At 38.1% G+C, this 23,062-nt stretch overlaps 2 protein-coding genes across 11 annotated transcripts; one reads left to right on the top strand and one right to left on the bottom strand.

Annotated features, from left to right (window-relative positions):
* LOC145515674 (uncharacterized) overlaps nt 1-23,062 on the top strand; it is a 189,202-nt gene that overhangs the window by 125,149 nt on the left and 40,991 nt on the right.
* Nucleotides 540-21,785, bottom strand: ZFP30 (ZFP30 zinc finger protein). 11 transcript variants are annotated; one of them, XM_081516990.1, is made up of 8 exons: nt 21,663-21,757; nt 21,178-21,342; nt 16,765-16,845; nt 15,161-15,271; nt 13,195-13,321; nt 12,075-12,173; nt 3,534-4,808; nt 540-931 (listed from the first exon to the last, which is right to left on the bottom strand). In XM_081516990.1, the coding sequence occupies exons 4-8, from the start codon at nt 15,167-15,169 to the stop codon at nt 927-929; spliced, it is 1,515 nt and encodes a 504-aa protein (XP_081373116.1). In that variant the 5' UTR covers nt 15,170-15,271; nt 16,765-16,845; nt 21,178-21,342; nt 21,663-21,757; the 3' UTR covers nt 540-926. The 11 variants fall into 11 exon arrangements, with proteins under 11 accessions (XP_081373116.1, XP_081373114.1, XP_081373117.1 ...); XM_081516988.1 differs by having other exon boundaries at nt 15,161-15,252; XM_081516991.1 differs by lacking the exon at nt 15,161-15,271.

Below are 23,062 nucleotides of genomic sequence, written 5' to 3'. Positions count from 1 at the left end.
AGAATTTTCCAAATCTTCAGGTTCTGCTTCAGAAATTCCATCTTTTAAGTCATTTCTCTTCTTGCACTTCATTATCATCAGCCAGAAGGAGCAAAGCCACGTCTTCAATTTTACTGCTTAAAAGTTCTACTTTCCACAAAATATTAGAACACAAACACAATTTAGCCAAGTTCTTTGCCACTTTATAAAAAGAATGATCCTTCCTCCCATTTCCAGTAATATGGTCTTCATTTCCACCTCAGCATGAACCAGAGTGGTCTTTACTATTCATATTTCTACCAACGTTTTGTTCATAATTTATTTTCCAAGAAGACTGAGGTTTTCATTTCGGCTCTCCTCTTTTCCGAGGTTTCACCACAATCACCCTTATCATTCATTATTCTTTGCATACATGTCAAAACTCTTCAGCTTTTATCCACTCACTATTCAATTCCAAAGCAGCTTCCATGTTTTTAGATATGTGTTGGATTAGCATCCATTTCTGGTACAAATGTGTCCTATTTAGCTTGGGCTCCTATAACACAGAATCACAGACTGGGTAGCTTATAAACATATTTATTTCTCACAAGCGTGGAGGCCAGAAGTCTGAGATTAGGGTGCTAGCATAGTTTTGGTGACTGTCTTCTTGTGACTTTGTCTTAGTGAACATTTAGTCTTAGTGAACATTTAGTTTTAGTGAACATTTCTCATTTAGGAAGGCTCTATCCTCATGACCTAATTATCTTGAGAGGCCCCATCTCAATAACATCACAGTGGGGCTTAGGATGTCAACACATTTTGAGGAGACACATTCAGTCCATTGCAAGGCCCAAATGGTTTCACTGGAAAATTATACCATTCAAAGATTAATTAACACCAATTCTACCCTACCTCTTCCAGAAATTAAAAGGAGGCAATACTTCCAAACTCCTTATGTGAGGCCACCATCAACCTGATACCAAATGAGACAAAAAATAGAACAAAATTATAGACCAGTATCCTTCATGTAGACACAAAAATCCTCAAGAAAATATTAGTAAATCATAGCAATCATAGTAAATCCAGCTTTATATATGTGTGTGTGTATATATATATATTTAAAGTATACACTACAGACAAATGAAATTTATTACAGTGATATAAGGTTTAATCAATATTTGAAAATCTATCATATTAACAGTAAAAAAAAACCCACATTATATTCATTATAACCATTGGTGCATATTTCAAATAGAATTTCAAGGAAGTATGGAGGATTCATGACAGTGTTTACAGGTAGCAAAGGGTTCTCAAAATTACAATGGGCTTGAGAGGGGAGGAACAATCAAGTATGTGGTGCTGTCATAAAAATATGGCTCCAGGGTAAAGATAAAGCCAACTTTCATCCTTTCTGTGAAAGAGCAGGGCTTCTAAGAATTTTAAAGTCATTTTCCCACAGAAGCCTCACAGGAAACCCAATACAGAGAAGAACCTGTTGATCTTTTGTCTAACTGAATGAACCCTAATAAAAATCATAGAAAATACAATCTTAAAGAGAATTGTTCTTGATGCACTACAAGCTTGAGCTTAATGGGAAACAGTATAAAGTTAAATAAAGGCCTTTGGATGCCAAAACATCTATAGGCCAAAAGCAGTCTGAGAAAACTACTCAGCTGTAAACACAGGCTACATTTTATGAAGAGGAAAAAAAAAAAGTCCAGCATGACTCAGGGTAGAACCAAGAAGACCTCGGTATACAAACATGCTGCTTGACAGCAGAGACACACTTAAATTTGGGTTCTGTATTATGTAGTAATGCAATCCACTGAATTTCACAGCTTCCCAGCTACAGCAGAGAAATGCTGTGAGAAATTGAGATGTTAATTCTTTTTTTGAATGAGGTATTCAAAACCTCATGTGTATTTTACACTTAAGACCATGTTAATTTGTACTAACCACCATTCCAGTTCTCAGTTGCTCAGTTTTAAGTGCTCAACATGCTGCTAGCATCTACTTTATTACATAATACAGTTCTATTCCACTGATTACACAAATAGCTGCAACTGCTCTTTTTCCTCACTCCTGAAATATATGAAGTACTATGGGAACAGGTACTACAAGAGATGTAGCATTAGGTGAACTAGAGAAAATCTGGATCCTCAATCTTAATTTCCCAAATACCTTAAAGCACATTTAATATCCCTATGTGTAGAACTTTAGCTACATCCATAAGTTCTGATAAATAGCCATTTACAAAACACTATTCACTTAAAGCTGGCTATAATTTCATAGATGTTTTATGATATATGATTTTAAAAATGATGGAAAATTTCAAATACATGAAAATAAAGAAAATAGCAAAAACAAAATAAGCAAAAACCATGCACCTGATTTATCTTACCATGACTTTAAACAAGTTATCCATCCTCACTTTTCTTTTGTATGAGCATTTTAACAGTAATTCTACACATACAGTTTTATGTGTATAAACTTGCTCATTTATCTCTAAGACACTTTTACATAAACACAATGCTATTAGCACATCTAACAAGAACATAATTTCTTAATATTATCTAATACTGTCAATAGTCCCATTTCCCCAACTGTCATAAAAATGTCGTTTGTTCAACCTGCGATCTAAATGAAAAACACTCATTCATTGCATTTGATTGATACATCTCTTGAGACTTCATTAACATCTAAGAGTTCCACCTCCCTTTTTTCAATCCATTTTATTGGTCTGCTTCCTGTTATATCATGTAATTTGTTCTTCTGTTCCCTGAATTTTCTTTAAACTGGGAGTTAGATCTTTATGCTTAATTAGATTTAGGTTCAATATTTTTGGCAATGGTATGTCTTATTGTATCATACAAGGAGGCATAAAATGTTTTGTCCTATTTTTGATGAGATTAAAATTGATCAGTGGGTCAGATGTTGTCAACCTGATCTATTCACTGGGAAGTTCCTACAGACCATTCACCTAAAGGTCTTAACACTTCTACTGAAAACTGTGCCTAGATCCATTATTTCATTATGTCCTGCAAATTCTCTAATAAAGAACTTTACCTCATCAGCCTCTAGTTGCTTTGAGCTATAGTTTATACAGGAAATGCAGGCTAAATCATTCCTCCTTCCGTTTATCAGTGTCCAGAATGAGTTGGTGCCCTGGCAACCTCCAAAGGTTGGTATGTACAGATGGAAGAACAGAGGTGGTAATAAGTAAGATCAAAAGCTTTTTCACATTCACTCCTTTAAGAGAGGTTTCTTTCTATGAATTTCTATCAGTTTCCTAAAGTTTAACATGGTTTGAATGGTGATAAAACACTGCTATGTATTCATTAAATTAACCTACTCTTTTAAAACCTCGTTTTAACTTTGAGCATGAAGCAAAAGGGATTCCTACATTCAAACCCTTCTCCTCGAGAATTTATTGTCTAACATTCCTTAACACAAAATTCACAATGGGTGGCTTTCTTACAACTATTTACTGACATTATGAACTCGCTGATGGTAAGTAAGATGTGAATGCTGCCTAAATGCCTTCTTACATTCCTTACATTTGTATGGTTTCTCACCAGAATGAATTCTCTGATGTTGGATAAGAGATGAATGAAGTCTAAAGGCCTTTCCACATTCCTTACAGTCATAGGGTTTCTCACCAGTATGAATACTTTGATGTTGAGTAAGTTGGGAGAGCAATCTAAAATTCTTCTCACATTCCTTACACTTATAAGGTTTCTCACCAAAATGAATACTCTGATGTTGAGTAAGTTGTGAGAACAGTCTGAAGGCCTTCCCACATTCCTTACAATCATAAGGTTTCTCTCCAATATGAATACCCTGATGTGAAATAAGTTCTGAGTAACGACGAAAGAACTTCTGACATTCCTTACATTCATAAGGCTTCTCACCAGTATGAATTCTCTGATGAAGAGTTAGATGATAGGCACGACTAAAGGTCTTCCCACATTCCTTACAATCATAGGGTTTCTCACCAGTATGAATTCTCTGATGAAGAGTAAGTTGTTGCCGCACTCTAAAGGCCTTCCCACATTCCTTACAGTCGTAGGGTTTCTCACCAGTATGAAGTTTGTGATGTACTCTAAGGCCTGTACTACACAGAAAAGCTTGCCCACATTCCTTGCATTCATAGCATTTCTCAGCAATATTAAGTCTTTGATGTCGAGTAAGGTGTGCATATTGTCTAAAGGTCTTCCCACATTCCTTACATTCATAGGGTTTCTCACCAGTATGAATCCTTTGATGGAGATTAAGTTGTCCTCGCACCCTAAAGGCCTTCCCACATTCCTTACAATCATAGGGCTTCTCACCAACATGAATTCTCTGATGTACACGAAGATCTGCACCACATGTAAAGATCTTTCCACATCTTTTACATTCAAGGAGTTTGTCAGAAGCATGAATTCTCTGATGTCGACTAAGGTGGGCACACTGTCTAAAAGCTTTTCCACATTCTTTACATTCATAGGGTTTCTCGCCTGTATGAATTCTCTGGTGGAAAGTAAGTTGTTGGCGTACTCTGAAAGCCTTCCCACAGTCCCCACATTCATAGGGCTTCTCTCTATTGTGAATTCTCGGATACAGAGTAAGAGATGTGCGTTTTCTGTTCTTGGGCATTTTTTCAGAGGTGTTTTTTTTCACTTGCCTGAAATATGCCTCGTGAGGTCCCTCTTGTCCCTCAAACTTTTTATGTTCACAATCTTTCCTGAAAAAAGAGTCTTTGAGGCCACAACTTCTAATTCTTTCCATTATCTCCCACTGAGAGAAACTCATTTCACAAATATCCTTTACTTGATATAACTTTTTAGTGTCATATCTGGATTCCAAATCTGAAAGAAAAGAAGATAAAACACATGCTATTTTCATCTAGAAAAAGTAAACAAAGAAGCAAATAAAAACTTTTAATAGGAAAAAAGAAAATAAAGTCCAGTTGAAATAAATGTGCTTAAAAGTACTTTAAAAAATAACATAACTTGAGAAAAGCTAAGAATAAGAAAGAAAATGATGAGTTAAGACCAGATAATTCAGCAGCAAATCAAAGTCTGAGATCTTTACCTAAACTTTTTAATGATTTCTTTTTTAGTGAGAATAAAGTACAAACACTTTATTATGAATAACACTGCCTTTGTTTACCAAAGGATGTCATTTCAAGCTGTAGTCCCTTTTACTCCCTATGTCTGTCACACTCGCCTCCTTTCAGCTACTAAAATATGTCACAATCTTTCCATTTCTTAGAGCTTTTTACTGGCTATTAAATCTCCCAGGAATGCTGGTGGGTTCTCCACATGGTTGGGTTCTTTTCATCCTTTAGTTATCATGATAAAAATCAGAAAAACTATCTGTGCTGACTTCATCTAATTTATATCCTTCATTTTCTATCCCAATAATTTGTTCTCTGCTTCTTAGCACTTTTTTCAATTCTGTTGTGATATATTCATTAATTTTCCAAGTTCTTACCTTAATAATTTCCCAAGAGAAGAAAAAAATCTTTCACTTATCAATGAATAACAAATCCATAGCACAGAGAAACTATTTATTATTGTTTTCATATTAGTTAATAGTAAAAATATACGTTGCCTTGCCTCCAATCTTACACCTTTTTAAGCACTTTCTATAGAGATGGGCAACAAAAGCATACCAATGCTATCTCAATCAAATACATACATGGAAAAATTTCTTTCCATCTGCTCATCCCTCCAGTGGCCTTTCTACTTTCATGTGCAGATGTCTCCACTTCAGCTCACTGTCTACATAGCTGTAAGTGAACCTCACTTTTGCAACCAAGGTAATGAAAGGTTCTACTTACTTATCAAGTTTATTAACTATACACATGTATATTACAAATATGCAGCCTATTTTGTTTCTTCATACCCTTTCCTATATTCTCCCTAAAGTCATCATGGCACGCCCTAAAGTGCCATTTAGTTACCGTCTAGAAAGTATATTAGTGATTTTTCAGTCATAGCAACAGGTTTGTGAAATAGTAACATGCTAGTAAAATTCTGAGCAAAAAATATCTTTTTAAAAAAAAATCTACAACATTATTTTTAATATTCCCAAACTAGAAAGAATCCAAGTATTCATTAACAGAAGAATGACTGAGAAAAGTTATATATATGGATATGGATACAACACAATAAGAACATACTGTAACAGCAGTAAGAATAAATAATCTACAAGTACACACAACAATATTGATCATTCTCACTAACATAAGGGTGAGCAAACAAAGCCAGGCATAAAATAATATATATTATTCCATTTTTATAAAGCTCATAAACACTGAAACTAATCTACGGACTTATTAAAAGTCAGGCTAGTAGTTAATTTTGATAGGGAGGAATGACTGGAGAAAACTAGAGAGGAGCTTCTGATATCCTACTAAAACTATTTCTGAATCAGTATACTGATTAGCTGGGTATAATTACTTTGTGAAAATTCAGTGAGCAGCATATTATGATTTCTGTTTTTTGGATCTATTTCAAAAAGTTTACTTTAAAAGGATATAATAAAAAGATATTAAAAGGCAATAATGATTTAAATACTGTAGATAATTTGTGAGCAGAGACAAATAAGTGAATGTCACAAAAGATACTCTGATGAAATCTGAGTATCTTTCTGCCTCCTTCCATCTCCCATCCCTCTGTCCCTTCCTCCTTCCCTTACTCTTTCTCTTTCCTTTCTCTCTCTCTCTCCCCCTATCTTCCTTTCCTTCCCTTACTCTTTCTCTTTTCTTTCTCTTTCTCTCTCCCTATTTTCCCTATTCAAGAAAGCAATGTAAAACTAATGTAATTTTGTAAAAATTACTGGGAAAAATATTTAACACCTCATTAAGGCAAATAAGATATAAATGATATATAAAATGAACAGTAATTAGCTAGTCATAACAGTAGTAAATAACTAACTACAAAGGCATGACAGCTGTTATTAAGATGGTGATTTCAAAGAATTTACTTGCAAATTAAAAATTAAAAACCAATGATTTAAAGGAAAATAATAGTCAAAATAAAAATTGAAGGCCCAAACATTGGTAAGAAAAATGAGAAAGTGTATACAGCATAAAAGCCCATACAAATTGGTATAAGGAACATTAAACAATGGAAAAAGTAAGAGAATAAAGGAAGTGAGCAGACAATGCACAAAATAAAAATATAAACACACTGAGGGCAAATGTCCATATTCACTCATTAAAAAAAAAAAGTAGAAGTTACAATACTTACCCTATAGAATTTGAAAGTTTTTAAGAACAAACAAAACATTCCTAGTGTGGATATAGTGAACCTGAGACTTTTTTAAAAATTAATTTATTTTTAAATTGAAGGATAATTGCTTTACAGAATTTTGTTTTCTATCAAACATCAACATGAATCAGCCATAGGTGTACATATGTCCCCTCCCTCTTGAACTTCCCTCCCACCTCCCTCCCCATCCCACCCCTCTAGGTTGATACAGAGCCCCTTTTTGAGTTCCCTGAGACACAGCAAATTCCCATTGGCTATCTATTTTACATATGGTAAATATAAGTTTCCATGTTACTCTCTCCATACATCTCACCCTCTCTTCCCTTCTCCCCGTGTCTGCTAAGTCTGTTCTCTATGTCTGTTTCTCTATTGCTGTCTTGCAAATAAATTCATCAGTACCATCTTTCTAGATTCCATATATATGCGTTAGTATACGATATTTATCTCTCTCTTTCTGACTGACTTCACTCTGTATAATAGGCTCTAGGTTCATCCACCACATTAGAACTGACTCACACATGTTCCTTTTTATGGCTGAGTGTAGTGTTCCGTTGTGTATATGCACCACAACTTCTTTATCCAACCATCCGTCAGTGGACATCGGGTTGCTTCCCTGTCCTGGCTATTGTCAATAGTGCTGCAGGGAACACTGGGGTGCACGTGTCTTTTTCAGTTTTGGTTTCCTCAGGGTCTATGCCCAGGAGTGGGATTGCTGGGTCATAACTGAGACTTTTATATGGCTTCCCTACCTGACATGACACATTAGACTTAGGCATGCTGAATATGCACATCTAGGAGACTATACTACAGTTGACCCTTGAACATTGAGGTAATAGGGGCCCATACCACCCCTCCATTGAAAATCTGTGTATAACTTTACAGTTGGCTCTCCATACCTGCAGTTCCACATCCAGAGATCCAACCAGCCTCAGATCATACAGTACTGTGCACGTGTGCTAAGTCACTTCAGTCGTGTCCAATTCTTTGTGTCCCTATGGACTGTAGCCTCCCGGGCTTTTCTGTCTATTGGATTCTCCAGGCAATAATACTGGAGTAGTTTGCCATGCCCTCCTCCAGGGGATCTTTCCGACCCAGGGATCGAACCCACATCTCTTACACCTACACTGGCAGGTGGCTTCTTTACCATTAGCACCACCTCGGAAGCCCACAGTACTGTAGTACACATTTATTTTTTTTTAAACCCATGTATAAATGGACCCATGCAATTTAAACTCATGTTGTTCAAGGGTCAACTGTATAAACAACTGAACTGTAATCTTCCGATCTCTGTAAAAAGTCAGCCATGATTTTTCCCAAATTCGTTTATGCCAGTTCTTTCCCCTTCAAGAAACTAAAAAACAGCCATTTCAGTCAATCAAAACTAGGTTCAGTGCTTTGCTAGTTCTGACTATAGATGCACACTGCATTGTTTCAGAGTAGACAGTGAGAAAATAGTAAAGATTGATGCTGCTGCTGCTGCTGCTAAGTCACTTCAGTCGTGTCCAACTCTGAGCAACCCCATAGACAGCAGCCCACCAGGCTCCCCCGTCCCTGGGATTCTCCAGGCAAGAACATTGGAGTAGGTTGCCATTTCCTTCTCCAAAGATTGATGGGAAACATAAAAATTCATGAAGGATTCTGCACACAGATTGCTTTACAAGTATCTTGAGATTCTTGTTCTACTTTAAATAAATAAAAACTGGAAAGTATAGCCTATGCACTATACATGTGATTTAATCAAGAAAAAATTGGCTGCCCCAACACTGAAACAAAGGGCAAACTAAACATCAAAAGACATATACAAAATATTTAACTACTCAAAATAAACCAAATACTAGTTTGTAGTCTATTAAATCAAAGGGCTTTATTCTAGTAAATGATGCTAATGCAAAAGCAAAATATTAGCCCATCTTAGAGCAATGTAAAAGAAATGTTATTTCCATTGGCAGGATACCAACTTTAATTAAAAAGAAAATAAGGAGCAGATTATCTGGTCATAAAGTTAATTGTTTCCTGAGATGATGTCTTCAATAACTTTGCTGATACAAGACGATATGAACGTACAATATTTATGACAGAAGCAGTTTTAGTCACATTAACACCAGGGTTAATGTATGCAGAGATCTGTAAATGTTAAAACCTTATAACCACAGAATTGTACTTCTGAAAGTCAAAACTGATTCAATACTAAATAATCCATACTGAATTCCAAATAATTTTCACATTCTGCTAATTTTATTGCTAATTTCATCAAAGAATCAGAAGCAATAGAAAGAAAAATGTTATTCTCCCCTTTACCACGTTATCCAACCACTTAACTTCATATTCGTATCATATGCATTGGTTTTCCTTCATAAATTGGCTCCTACTTCTACTCATTTACTGAAAGTCACTGCTTACAAAAATCACCCTCTCTCTTGATGCCATCTGTTTTCCTCTTTGAAATCATTCTCTTCAGCCTAATACAGGTCCTAATACCTCACATCTTAAGATACTTTCCTTGTACCCCATGTGTCTGCTTTTATGGCAAAATTCCTCTTAAGTGTTACATACATTTATTTTCACCACTGTCTCACTTTATCTCCCATTAACTTTAAAAGAAACCAAAATTTTATTACAGAGTATTTCTAACATACACAAAAGTGGAAGAGTAATATTAAATGTACCAGTTATCTATGGACCAGCCTCAACAACATCAACCAAGCCCAATACTGACCTATGCAGACCCTTATCCACTCTCCTCACATTGTCTGAAGCAAGTCCCATAATATATTTTGTAATCACTTCAGGATTTATCCCTAAAAGTATTTAAAAAATAATCATAATACCATTATCCAAACCTGAAAAAATGAATAGTAACTGTTGTTGTTGTTGTTCAGTCCCTATGTCCAACTGTGTCCAACTCGTTGCGACTCCATGAACTACAGCACATCAGGCTTCCCTGTCCTTCACCATCTCCCGGAGTTTGCTGAAACTCATGTCCATTGAATCAGTGATGCCATCCAACCATCTCATGCTCTTCTACCTCCTTCTCCTCCTGCCTTCAGTCAATCCCAGCATAAGGGTCTTTGCCAATGAGTTGGCTCTTCACCTCAGGTGGTCAAAGTACTGGAGCGTCAGCTTCAGCATCAGCCCTTCCGATGAATATTCAGGGTTGATTTCCTTTAGGATTGACTGGTTTGATCTCCCTGCTGTCCAAGGGACTCTCAAGAGTCTTCCCCAGCACCACAGTTCAAAAGCATCAATTCTTCAGCCCTCAGCTTTCTTTACAGTCCAACTCTCACATCCATACATGACTAATGGAAAAACCATAGCTTTGACTAGACAGACCTTTGTTGGCAAAGTAATGTCTCTGCTTTCTAATATGCTGTCTAGGTTGGTCATAGCTTTCCTTCCAAGGAGCAAGCATCTTTTAATTTCATGGCTGCAGTTACAATCAGCAGTGATTTTGGAGCTCAGGAAAATAACGTCTGTCACTATTTCCATTGTTTCCCCATCTGTTTGCCATGAAGTGATGGGACTGGATCTTAGTTTCCCCGAATGTTGAGTTTTAAGCCAGTTTTTTCTCTCTCCTCTTTTACCTTCATCAAGAGGCTCTTTAGTTCCTCTTCACTTTGACCCTATAGCATATCTCATATTCTGACTGTATTCCCAAGATGCAGTAGAACATGTTCCTCTATCTTCCTCCAATAAATTAGTGGTTGGCTAATTTAGAAGCTCCATCAGACTTAGGCCCACTTCATAGGTGATACTGTATTCTTTCATTTGAAGAAATACAAATCTGACTGTCTCTATTTCTGTGATGTTATCAGCAGTGATGTTCAGTGTCTAGATCCAATAACTGACTACAGGTTCCAAACTGGTAATATTCTAAGTCTATAATCCTTCATTTATTCACTGAATACTTTAAGAAAAACATGGGCTTCCCCAGTGGCTCAGCTGGGTAAAGAATCTGCCTGCCAATGCAGGAGACATGAGTTTGATCCCTGGTTTCAGAAGATCCCACACGCCACAGAGCAACTAGGCCTGTGCGCCAGTCACTGAGCCTGTGCTCTAGAGCCCATAAGCCACAACTACTGAGCCCACACGCCACAACTACTAAAGACCACTTGCTTAGAGTCCGTGCTCTGCAACAAGAGAAGCCAAGTCAATGAGAAGCCCATGTACTGCAATGAAGAGTAGTTCCCACTCACTGCCTGCATGCAGCAATGAAGACCCAGCACAGCCAATAAATAAATAAATAAATCTTGGTGGAAAAAGAATTTATGGAATTAAGTATATTTTATGTGGCTGTAATACATTTCAGTTATGTATATAGATGCTTAAATGATTCCATCTTTTACAGGTTGAAGAGCCGCTGCCAACTGGTTCCTCTTCCCTAACTAACCTATCTGAATTACCCCATTAACCCATCATAATTCCCCATATTCTTACCTCCTCACTCTTCTTAACAATATTTAATCACTTCATGATACTAATCCATTTGTTTACTGTACAATTTCACTACTACAATGTAAACGCCATGAAAAGAAGGCAATGAAGAAATATATACCTAAGAGGCAAAATACAAAAGATGAGCTAAGTAGAAATTAGATGCAAAATGCAAGTAAAATGGTGGTCACTGGGGAAGAAAGCTTTCCCCCATTGAAATGAGAAGGAAACAGGATAGTGAAGAAAGAAGAGATAAGTGGAAGTAGAGATGAAATTTCTTTGGTTGTCCATGCTGAGAGCTAAGTTTTCTTCTCAGGTGTCAGGTCTCTCGTTCATAATCAACATCTAAGGAGTGTTTCTTCCAACCTGCAGGGATATGCTGTGCCACAGTAGCTTACCCTCCCCTGATAAGCACTTACTCACCTAGTCTCCATCTTCTTTTCTCATCCCTCACAACCATCCAGGGTTCTTTCCCTTGCTCTAACAGAGTAATTACATCTGGCTTAGAAATGGAACATCCTCCTTGAAAAAAAACCACATAATAAACATAATAAAGAAAGTATAAAATTGACCAAGGCTTCAGAATAAAGAAGAGTAACTGGACTGAAAAACATTCATATTAGAGTTATTTGAGGATCATAAGAACAGAGAGGTAGGAATATTGTCTTAATATAATTGCCAATTCATACAGGCTTTGTCTCTTGAAGTAATCATTCAGAGCACTGGCTTCAAATCCTGCTTCTGTCACCTGAGTCACTTACAGGCTTAGTTTTTTCAGTTGGAAAAATAATAATATGTACTCATAGGTAAATAATAATGTATTAAATAATATATTAAAATATATAAAATAATAATGTATACCCATAAGATTTTTGTGAGGTTTCACTTAATAAACCAAGTGCCTGGATGAGTGCCTAGTACATACTAAGGACTACACATGTTCATTAGGTACTATTTTTGCTTTTATTTAAATATTTTACTAGGAGGAGAATAATTTGTTTCTCACCAGTATATTCATCCAATGTCAAATGCAAAGTTCATATATTTTAAACTTTTAATCATAAAAGTTAATGTTTAAATCAATTAAAAAGACAATATGTTTGTTGTAGTAAATTGAATATGTCCACTTGAGTTTCAACAAACTATTGATTTAACCCAGTATCATATACACTGTATCAACTTTTTCAATAGGTATGTACAGCCAGACACCTCTGTCTTCCTACTCACACTGCAGGTAAGTTAATAGATAATAGACCATTCTACAACAATATGAAAACAGACTTCTTTGAAAATGGTTTTTCTCTGAGTGTCTAAGAATTTATATCCAACTGTCATTAAAGAGAAGCAATTATATAATAGAAAAGGCAAAGGAAAATGTAAAGGTCAGTGATTTATGGGGGAAGCTAACGGTGCTATTTAATAGTTTAACAGCTGAAGGCACCTATTCCCAAACTACAAAGCAGATAGTCGACTAGTTTTTAGACAGCCAGCCCTGAAATTCAGTCATGTGAATTTCTACATTATTTGACACAGATAAACTTACCCAGTGACACCAAGTTGCTATAATTCTCTAATATCACATCTCTGTATAAATTCCTCTGATTTGAGTTCAGGCATTCCCACTCTTCCTGAGAAAAGTCCACAGTCACATCTCTAAACATCACCAAATCCTGAAACGACAAACCCATGCTTTATTTGTAAAATTATTTATTTCTGTATAGGGCCACATGCCACATACTGTCTCTGTTTGGGTATCCTTCCCTTTCCCTCCTTTTTTAAAATAATCCTTTCAGAAAGTAATCAACTCATAGCTTGTACAAAAACAGGACATGGGTTTACTCTGGCTCACAAGCTGCAGTTTCCCTACTACTGCTATAGACAAAGCTTCCTATATACTGTGGGATACCTAGTTTTATTTCCAGATATGCACATGTAGTTAATCAGAGTTTCACTAAATCGTAGCAATATTTTCTTAGATCAGTCTCACACAGGAAAGGAAATAAAAGCAAAAATAAACAAATGGGACCTAATCAAACTTGAAAGCTTTTGCACAGTAAAGGAAACCATCAATCTTCTATTGATGGGCACCAAAGAAAACAAAATGAAAAGACAGCCTACTGAATGGGAGAAAATATTTGCAAATGATGTGACCAACAAGGGGTCAATATGCTAAAAAATACCAAGAACTCATACAACTCAATACCAAAAAAAAAAAAAAGAACTTAAAAAAATGGGCAGAAGACCTAAAAAGACATTTTTCCAAAGAAGATATTCGGATGGCCAGGAGACACATGAAAAGATGCTCAACATCACTGATTATCAGAGAAATGCAAATCAAAATCACAAGGCATTGCTTCACACCAGTGACAATGGTTATCACCCAAAGTCTACAAGTAATAGATGCTGGAGAGGGTGTGGAGAAAAGGGAATCTTCCTACACTGTTGGTGGAAATGTAAACTGGTGCAGCCACTATGGAGAACAGTATAGAAGTTCCTTAAAAAAACTAAAAATAGAGCTACCATATGATCCAGTAATCCTACTTCTGGGTATATATCGAGAAAATAAAATTGGGTGTGGAAAAAATTCTTTAATTTTATGCAAATTCTACTTTTTAAAACAGAGATCCAATTTCATCACTATATCTAACATTAGCATTTTCCCTTATTATAACAAACCCTTTATTGGACATTTTAAAGTTACTATAAAATAGTCCATTTTATAGATATGTTGGCCTTAATGATTATATTTAGATATTTCTATACTTTTAAATATGCTAAGATATATTTACAATTTAGGTTATACAAAATTTCTAAAGCTGCAATGTCTAACATGCTATCTTAGACACATGTGGTTACTGAGCATTTGAACTGTAGCTAGTACAAATTTAGATGTGCTATAAAATACACACCAGATATTGAAGACTTTACGAAAAAAAAAAGAATGCAATGTATCTCAATAATTCTTATATTGGTTACACTTTGAAATGATAATATTTTGCTATATTAGGTTAAATAAAACACTAAAATAACTTGTGCATTTCGTTTTTACTTTTTAAAATGTGACACTAAAATGTTTAAGATTATGTGCCTTGCATATTATTCTACACTTTTTATGAGACTGACATGAGACCTACTGTGCTAAGAAGGCACTAATTTTATATTTTTAATATTGGACACTGCTGCTCTAAAGTGTTCTCCAGTCCTGAGTTTCTCATATCCAGTTGTCTCCCTCAAGGGATTTCATTTCTGCTTTATGGCTGCTCTAGACAAAGACTGAACACACAGGAGACACTGAATAATTTGGTCAATTCACACATGGACATGGATGGGCAAGAGAGGGGCACACAGGAAGGGCCAGGCTGTCTGGCTCCATCCTTCACTAGAATGGGAACATCTAGGAAGAAGCTGTTGGATGGGGCTCTGTTTGGAAGTTTCAGGACAACTAATGAGAATGTTCACATAACTGAAAAAAATAACAGCATTCCAAATGGAGAAAAATACCAACTTACATGAGCCATGATTTCAGAGTTGCAAGAAAATGGTTAGTTTTTCTCAAGGGTCATTTACTGAAGAAGCAGAGTCCACAGACAGAAGCTAAAAACTGGAGGAAGAGTATGAAGCTGTAAGAACAAAATCCCAGAGCCCCCAAATTTTAAAAACTCACATGACTTCTCCATTCCTACATGCAACACCCCTCCATCACCCCTCCCAACACACAGACAAGTTATGAAAGGTAAGAGCTAATCTGGACAAATATATGCCCTCTCCGAAACAACAGGAAAATCACTGCACAAGGATAGACATGGAGAAGACTCTCCAGAAGAGAAGGACCTTTCCAGCTGTTTTGGCAGGAGAGATTCCGGGCAGTCCTCCACCTCAGTGAGGCTGATCTGTACTCAAGAATAGGCTGTCCAGACCTGTCCTGAGCAGAGATCCATCTCCCCTCATTCCCAGTTTTCCCAGCTAAGAAGTGGCTACACTATCTAAACCAGAATATCCTTCTCAGACTCAGGAATCTGGCTTGCCTACCCAACCCTGAAGACAGAAAATATTATAGTGAAGAATTTTCCAGACTATGCCACACATTGGAATCACCAGCAAATCGTTTTTTTTTCCTTTAAGAGAACTTACTGTATTTTTTTTTCCCAACATTTTATTTATTTGACTGCACCAGGTCTTAGCTGCAGCACCTGGGATCTTCGATCTTCACTGCAAGCATGCAAGATTCTTCAGTTACAGCATGCAAACTCTTAAGTTGCAGCATGTAGGATCTTCTATTACAGTTTCCTGATCAGGACTTGAACCCAGGCCCCCTACATTGGGAGCACAAAGTCTTAGCCACTGGACCACTGTGGAAGTCCATCAGCAGATCATTAAAATATACTGATGCCTGACTCCCATGCTCCAAACATTCTGATTCAATTAGCAGAGAGTTGTGACTCGGGCATCAAAATTTTTAAACTTTCCCCAGGTGATCATAATGGGCAGATTTAGTAATCAAACTTTGTATGCATCAGAATCACCTGAAAGGCTTATTAAAATACAGTTTGCAGGGCCCTATTCCTCAAGTTTGGCATTTAATGGAGCTGGGGTTGGGCTTGAGAAATTGCATTTTGAAAACATTTCAATGTTGATACTGATGCTGCTGGTCCAAATGCCACAATCTGAGAACCACTTGCACAGACCATGCCTAGCAGTCTTTATAATGGCAAAACTGTACTTGCACGCTGGGATCTCTTCCTCAAGGCTGAACTATCTTTCCCAGAATCCTCAGAGCTCACTGTTCACCACCTTCCTATTAGGAATCATCAATACTGTCTACATGATCTCATTTACCGATCCCATTCTCTTGGTACTCAGGCTGGGGAAAAGTGAATTTGTAAAACCTGAGTATGGATAATGAAATAACTCACTAGTTAAAACTCAGTAGTAACTAAGGATTTGCATTTAAAGGAACTGGATTAGCAGATTTTAAAAATTGATAATACTTATCACTAAGACTGGAGAAATGGACACTTGTGGTATGGTGTAAAAAGAATGAAATGATACATGGAAAATGATTATGAGACCAAAAAAGTCAAAATGGACTTGGAATAAGATTTTATTGTGTTACCTCTGCTGGATGGTATCCCAGGTGATCTTTATTTTGTTCTTCCCAGGAGTCTCTCAATTTTTTAATCAAGAAATTTTTAATCTGTAAAAAAAAAAAAGAAAAGAAAACTTTAATTTGTATCACTTGTACCTGGACATATATTTAAAACAGCTCTACAAGGGATATCACAAAAAGCCCCAACAATTCCATCCCTGCTACCCTTTCCCCTATCTTCCAAATCTAGAGGCAACAATTTTTACCTCTTTTTAGCTATTTCTTTTGTTATATAAATACCATATATTCAAATCACATGCTAATATTACTACTTCAGCTATCTTTTATCCACCCATCTCCCACTTCATGTGTGCATAATTGCATCTCCCTATCCTTCCAAAGTTTTTTTTCCCCAGTGTGGTTTTGTTCTATTAAAGGGTACACGGATATTCAGTTTCTATGACTATCACTATTTAAATACCATTACCAACTGAACTATATAGTATAATCAGATTATTTTGCCTTTCTCCTCTGAGTTTAAAATGATTTTGTTTTTTGTAAGATTAATTTTCTAGGTAATTATCATTAATTTATTTCTCAAACTCTCACTCAAATGAAGGATCAGGAGGATGAAGCTTCTGGCATAAAACAACAGAACTGTCCATTTCATACTCTAAGAATCCTTCCGAAATAAAGCCAAATACTTCAGAGTTATCACCTGTATCCCTACTTGGCAGAAGTCAATGCCATATTCCTCAACATTCCTACCTCTGAAATCCCACATGACCTTGAAGTGAAAAGTTGGTTAAATGATAGGACCTAGAAAGCCTGCTGAAGGAATTGTTTAGGCAGTTTTGAACATCACTCCCCAATAACTTATTTCTTAAATACTCGATAAAACATCCACAAACAGAATAATAAAGTAATCATTAAATGCTGAGTTTTAGAAAACTTAAGGAATGGAAAATATCCAAGATACACTGAAAGAAAAAAAAAATCAAGTTTAAAAAATATATAAAATCCATTAAATGTTACAAAATCCATGAGAATACTGAATTCCTCTTTTTTATTAATTTTTTCCTCTCTTTTTTTAAAAAAATAATGAGTTTCTTTTTTCTTATAATTTTATTTATTTATTTTTGGCTGTGCTGGGTCATCACTGCTATGAGCAGGGACTACTCTCTTGTTGCAGAGCACAGGCTCTAGGGCACACGGGCTTCAGTAGTTGTGGCTCGCCGGCTCTAGAGCACAGGCTTAACAGTTGTTGTACATGGGCTTAGTTGCTCCACAGCATGTGGGATCTTCCTGGATCAGCGATCGAACCAATGTCTCCTGCATTGGCAGGCAGACTCCTTACCACTGAGCCCCCAGGGAAGACCCCTGATTTCCTATCTTAAATGAAGAATTAGAGGTCTTGCTTTCCTTTAAATTTTCAATTAATGTTATCCTATTCAGAAATAAAACTATATACAAAATCACAAATGCTTGTAAAAATATTTTTGGGAACATATACTCTAAATATGAATAGTGATTATTTCTGGATGTTAGGAATATGTGTGTGTACGCTTAGTCCTAAGTCCAACTCTTTATGACCCTATTGACTATACTGTACCAGGCTCCTCTGTCCATGGGATTTTTCCAGGCAAAAATACAGGAGTGGGTTGCCATTTCCTCTTCCAGGGGATCTTCCCAACCCAGGGATGGAACCTGCATCTCCTGCAAGTCTCCTGAATTTCAGGTGGATTCTTTACCACTGGGAAACCCTGCTGGGGACTATAATGTTTATTTTCTTCTTTAAGGTTCCTTAGTTACTAAATATTTCACAAACATGCATTAAGTACATTATCTGAAATTTTTAAAACGCGATTCCCATTAAAAATAATTTTTTAATGATTTGGGGAGACGGGTAGTCATTAAGAAAACTGTGATTACATAGACCTGCATAAGTGGTAACAACAGGGAAATCAATGTCACTGAAAAAATAATTCTTACCAGTTCTTGAATACTGTATTTCATTAACACCCAGAAATCCTTCTGTGAAGGATCACAATGCTGGTTCACAACATTTCCAAAAATCAAGAGACAGTATGCACAGCAGGAAGAAAAAAATGCTTATTTCATAGCAAATGCTCAATCATTTGAGTTAACTCCTCCTGAGTAACCAATCACTAAATCCTTGCAAAAGATCTTATTATTCCTTACCTTAGTGTTCAAGATACATAGGTAACAACAATTTCTTAAAAATGTTTATTCAGAACAATAAATACTTCCCAATATTACATTATATGGTTTTTTCTTATGACTTTATAATCTTTATTATCCCATAACATTCCATCATATGGATGAAGTGTGAATCACTTAACATTTCCATATTGTTAGACACTAGTTTTTTAAGATTATCCTCCAAATTATTCCCAGTTATTCCAGACTTTGATTCTAGACCAGTGAAACTCAATCTTGTTGGGTCTTATATAACTCTGATATCATGAAATTATAAGTAAGTACATTCCTCTCCCAAATTAGCCACTGAAAAATATTTACAATATTTCTATATATATATATCTTTGATTTTTTTCCTTGTCCTGAAAACCCATAAACAGAGTCCAAAGACTTCATGTTAAGAATCCCTATTCTGGTCCATTTGGTGTTGATTTTCCTGCTTGCCTTCATCATAAGTAACTTCATATTTTCATTATTCTTGGGAATAAAGAAAATTGATAGGGAATAATTAAGAATCATCACTAACCGTAACCGCTAATATAATTAAGCAGTATTCTACTATGCTAGGTAATGTTCTAAGAGCTTCAACAGATATTAATTCAAGTAACCTTCAAAACAATCCTGTGAGGCATATACTATTATAATTCCGATTTTTCAAATGAAGAAACTGTAACACAGTTTGCTTTCAACTGCCCAAACTCACTTAGATTTAAGTGACGGTCAGGATTAAAATCCTCTTAATCTAGGTTCAAAATTCTTAACCACCGCATACACCTCTCTTTCTCTATCCCAAAAAGGTGAAAGTGTTAGTCGCTCAGTCCTGTCTGATTTTTTTCCACCCATAGACTGTAGTCCACCAGGTTCCTCTGTCCATGGAATTCTCCAGGCAAGAATATTGGCGTCGGTAGCCATTCCCTTCCCCAGGAGATCTCCCCAAGACATACCCAAAACAAACTCATGCTACAAAATTTCAGTTATAAGATAATAAGTTCTGAAGACCTAATGCACAACATGGTTACTATAGATAATAATAATGTATTACATACTGGAAGTTTGTCAAGAGTATATCTTAAGTACTCTTGTCACATACACAAAATAGTTAACCTTGAGAGGTAATAGTTAATTAGTCGCTGTGGTATTCCGTTCCATACTGTTTACATGTATCAAAACATTATGCTGTACACATTAAATATAAACAATTTTTCATTTGTCCAAAATAAATAAAACTCATGCTACCAAACCTCTAACCACATCAGGCTGGTACCAAAAAGTTCCACTCATGGATTCCCTTTGGGAAAAAAAATCCCCACTCCTACTGTGGAATAGAATTGATGCTTTTGAACTGTGGTGTTGGAGAGGAATCTTGAGAGTCCCTTAGACTGCAAAGAGATCCAACCAGTCCATCCTAAAGGAGATCAGTCCTGGGTGTTCATTGGAAGGACTGATGTTGAAGCTGAAACTCCAATACTCTGGCCACCTGACGCGAAGAGCTGACTCATTTGAAAAGACCCTGATGCTGGGAAAGATTGAGGGCAGGAGGAGAAGGGGACGACAGAGGATGAGATGGTTGGATGACATCACTGACTGAATGGACATGAGTTTGAGTAAACTCTAGGAGTTGTTGATGGACAGGGAGGCCTGGCATGCTGCAGTCCATGGGGTCGCAAAGAGTCTGACCCGACTGAGCGACTGAACTGAACTGAAACCCAACACTACTTAACAAATCACACTCGAAAAGAAAACATAACCGGTAACTTCCAAAGGGCTACTTCCATCATTAGAAACTGTGCTCACAGCAACTGGATTTATAGCACATGGTTAACTAAGGTGGTTCAGTGGTAACGAATCTGCCTGCTAAGGCAAGAGACACAAGTTCCATCCCTGGGTCGCGAAGATGCCCTGGAGTAGGAAATGGCAACCAACTCCAGTATTCTTGCCTGGAAAATTCCAAGGACAGAGGAGCCTGGCAGGCTGCAGTCCATGAGGTCGCGAAGAGTCGAATACGACTGAGCATAACTAACTGAAGAACTACATTAAGTGGGCAACAGAAAGGGTAATCTATAAACTGGGTCCCCTGCCAGGACGTAGGTAAATCCTAAAGTCCAAATCAGTAAGTAGATCATTCTTACGCAGAACATTTCAAGAAAAGGAAATTTTAACAATCTCGTGTCCCAAAAATCAAGTGCATTTCACGCAAACAAAGAAGCAGCAGAAACTCACAAAGAACGTGGCTTTTAGAGACGCAGCAGCGATTCGCTCTTCACTTCATAGGCCTCTAGAGACCGACAGGGCTCGGGAAGCAAACCCGGTTGATTACATCGCAGGCGTTTCTGGACTCGGTCAACACCCACTGTCCACGCCCCCTTGACCGTCGCTACCCACCACCTGCAAACACAATGGAAAGATAAAGACGCGAGAAGGTCCGCGGCTCTGGGTCGGCTGTAATTCAGACACCACAGCCGCCCACGCCCGGGCGGCCACCTCGCCTTGCAGGGGACTTTCATTCAGAGGTTCTACCTCCCGTTTCCCTCCCAGGCCTTTCCTCTACGGCCAGGCCTCGGTGGTCGAGGCGAGGAAGGCGATGGGCACGACCGCCGGGAACAGGCCGGGGAGGCGCCCAATTACCGCCGCACGAGCTTAACCCCGCGCCGCCCAGTCTCAGAACTGCAAAGCCCTCACTCCGGCCCGAGGCCCCCGAATCCAACCTTGATCTGGTCCGCAGAACCTGGCCCCTCCCGAGCTTGTTTCCTTCAGAAGAGCAGCGGCTACCACCGAGCCTGCCTTACCGCCCTAGGGCTGCGCCAGGTTCGGGGGACGGCCCAGCGCTCAAGACCGCGGCGCCGGAATTCCGGAGAGTGCCTTCTCGGTCCCGAGTGCGCAGGCGCGAAGGCGGGGCGGGGCGGGGGGTGGTGCAGGAGGCGGTCCCCCGGCTTCCCAAGAAGCGCTCGGAAAGACTGCTGGGGCACGATGCCCGCGGGGTTTGGAAGAAGAGCTGGGTTCCCTCATGGGCCGACTCCTCGCCTGTAAAGGTGACCTTGTGAATGACTCGTGCCCTCGAGCAGAATCCACACATGTTCCCCTGTTGAAACTGTAATCCAAAATCTGGGAAACTGTATATTCCAGTTTTTCTCACTCGGTTCTCGGCTCCGCAAAGGGCTCAGACACGGAGCTCCGCCCCTGGCGCCCAGCGCTCAAGCTCCTGGAAGGTTCTGTCTCTGTCCCTCGTGGAGGTGGAAATGTTCCAACCGGGGATTCTTAATGCAGATGAGGAGGCTCTTGGGGCCACGCACGTTGAGGGCTGGGGGAGGAGGGGTACGAAGAGATTGGAGCCAGGATTCCCAGTTGATCTAGGGTGTCCAGATCTTTATATTTTTAAGAGTGACCCTGATTGCTATATCCACCGCCCCAAACGTGGTCTCTGTGACATTTGCCAAAGGACCGACAGTGCCCTCTGTGCCTGCCTTGTGATCGTGGATGGAGTTGTGTTTTCATGCATTAAGTTTCATATGGTGTGTGCCACTCCGTGGATGCTGGAGTGAAATGGACTCAGGGAGAAAGGAAACCAAACAGGACCCCCTGCTGCCCTCCTGGATACAAAAGCTGTATGGTTTTAGCCTCTTGCACCTTCCCAGAGTTCCAAAGGGCAGATTCAAACAGTTACTAATCAAAAAAGTGGGGAAATGTAGAAACAGAAGAGAAGGGATCAAGCAACAGTGATCAGTGCAAACAGTGCAGCAGTGAAAGTTGTAGTTTTTCCTCGAGGAATATACACAGCAATATATCTGAGTTCTGCTGGAACTAAGGCCCACAGCCAAGCGGAGGACGGCAACTGGAGGCTGAGCAGAAAAGTCCTGGAGCACTGCCTTGTAATCTCACCACTAACCAATCAGCAGAAAGTCACACACTCCACAGCCTTCACCTCAAATTTTGCCTTTAAAAACTTCTCCCAGAAAACCATTAGGGAGTTTGGGGCTTTGGAGGACGAGTCACCTGTTCTACTTGCTTGAAAAGTGAAAGTTAGTCATGTCCAACTCTGCAACCCCATGGAGACTATGCAGTCCATGAAATTCTCTAGGCCAGAATACTGGAGTGGGTAGTCTTTCCC

The sequence above is a fragment of the Giraffa tippelskirchi genome, chromosome 7 (assembly GCF_054371585.1).
Source record: "Giraffa tippelskirchi isolate mGirTip1 chromosome 7, T2T-mGirTip1v1.2.pri, whole genome shotgun sequence".
NCBI classification, from domain to species: domain Eukaryota; kingdom Metazoa; phylum Chordata; class Mammalia; order Artiodactyla; family Giraffidae; genus Giraffa; species Giraffa tippelskirchi.
This window is presented reverse-complemented; position numbering and strand designations above follow the sequence as displayed.

Coding starts and splice junctions, on each gene's coding strand:
- ZFP30 (XM_081516982.1), bottom strand. Junction 12,174..13,194: donor TAGCAACTTGGTGTCACTGG/GTAAGTTTATCT, acceptor TTTTTTTTCAAG/GAGGATGTTCCATTTCTAAG. Junction 4,809..12,074: donor GAAAAGAAGATGGAGACTAG/GTGAGTAAGTGC, acceptor CTTTTCTTTCAG/ATTTGGAATCCAGATATGAC.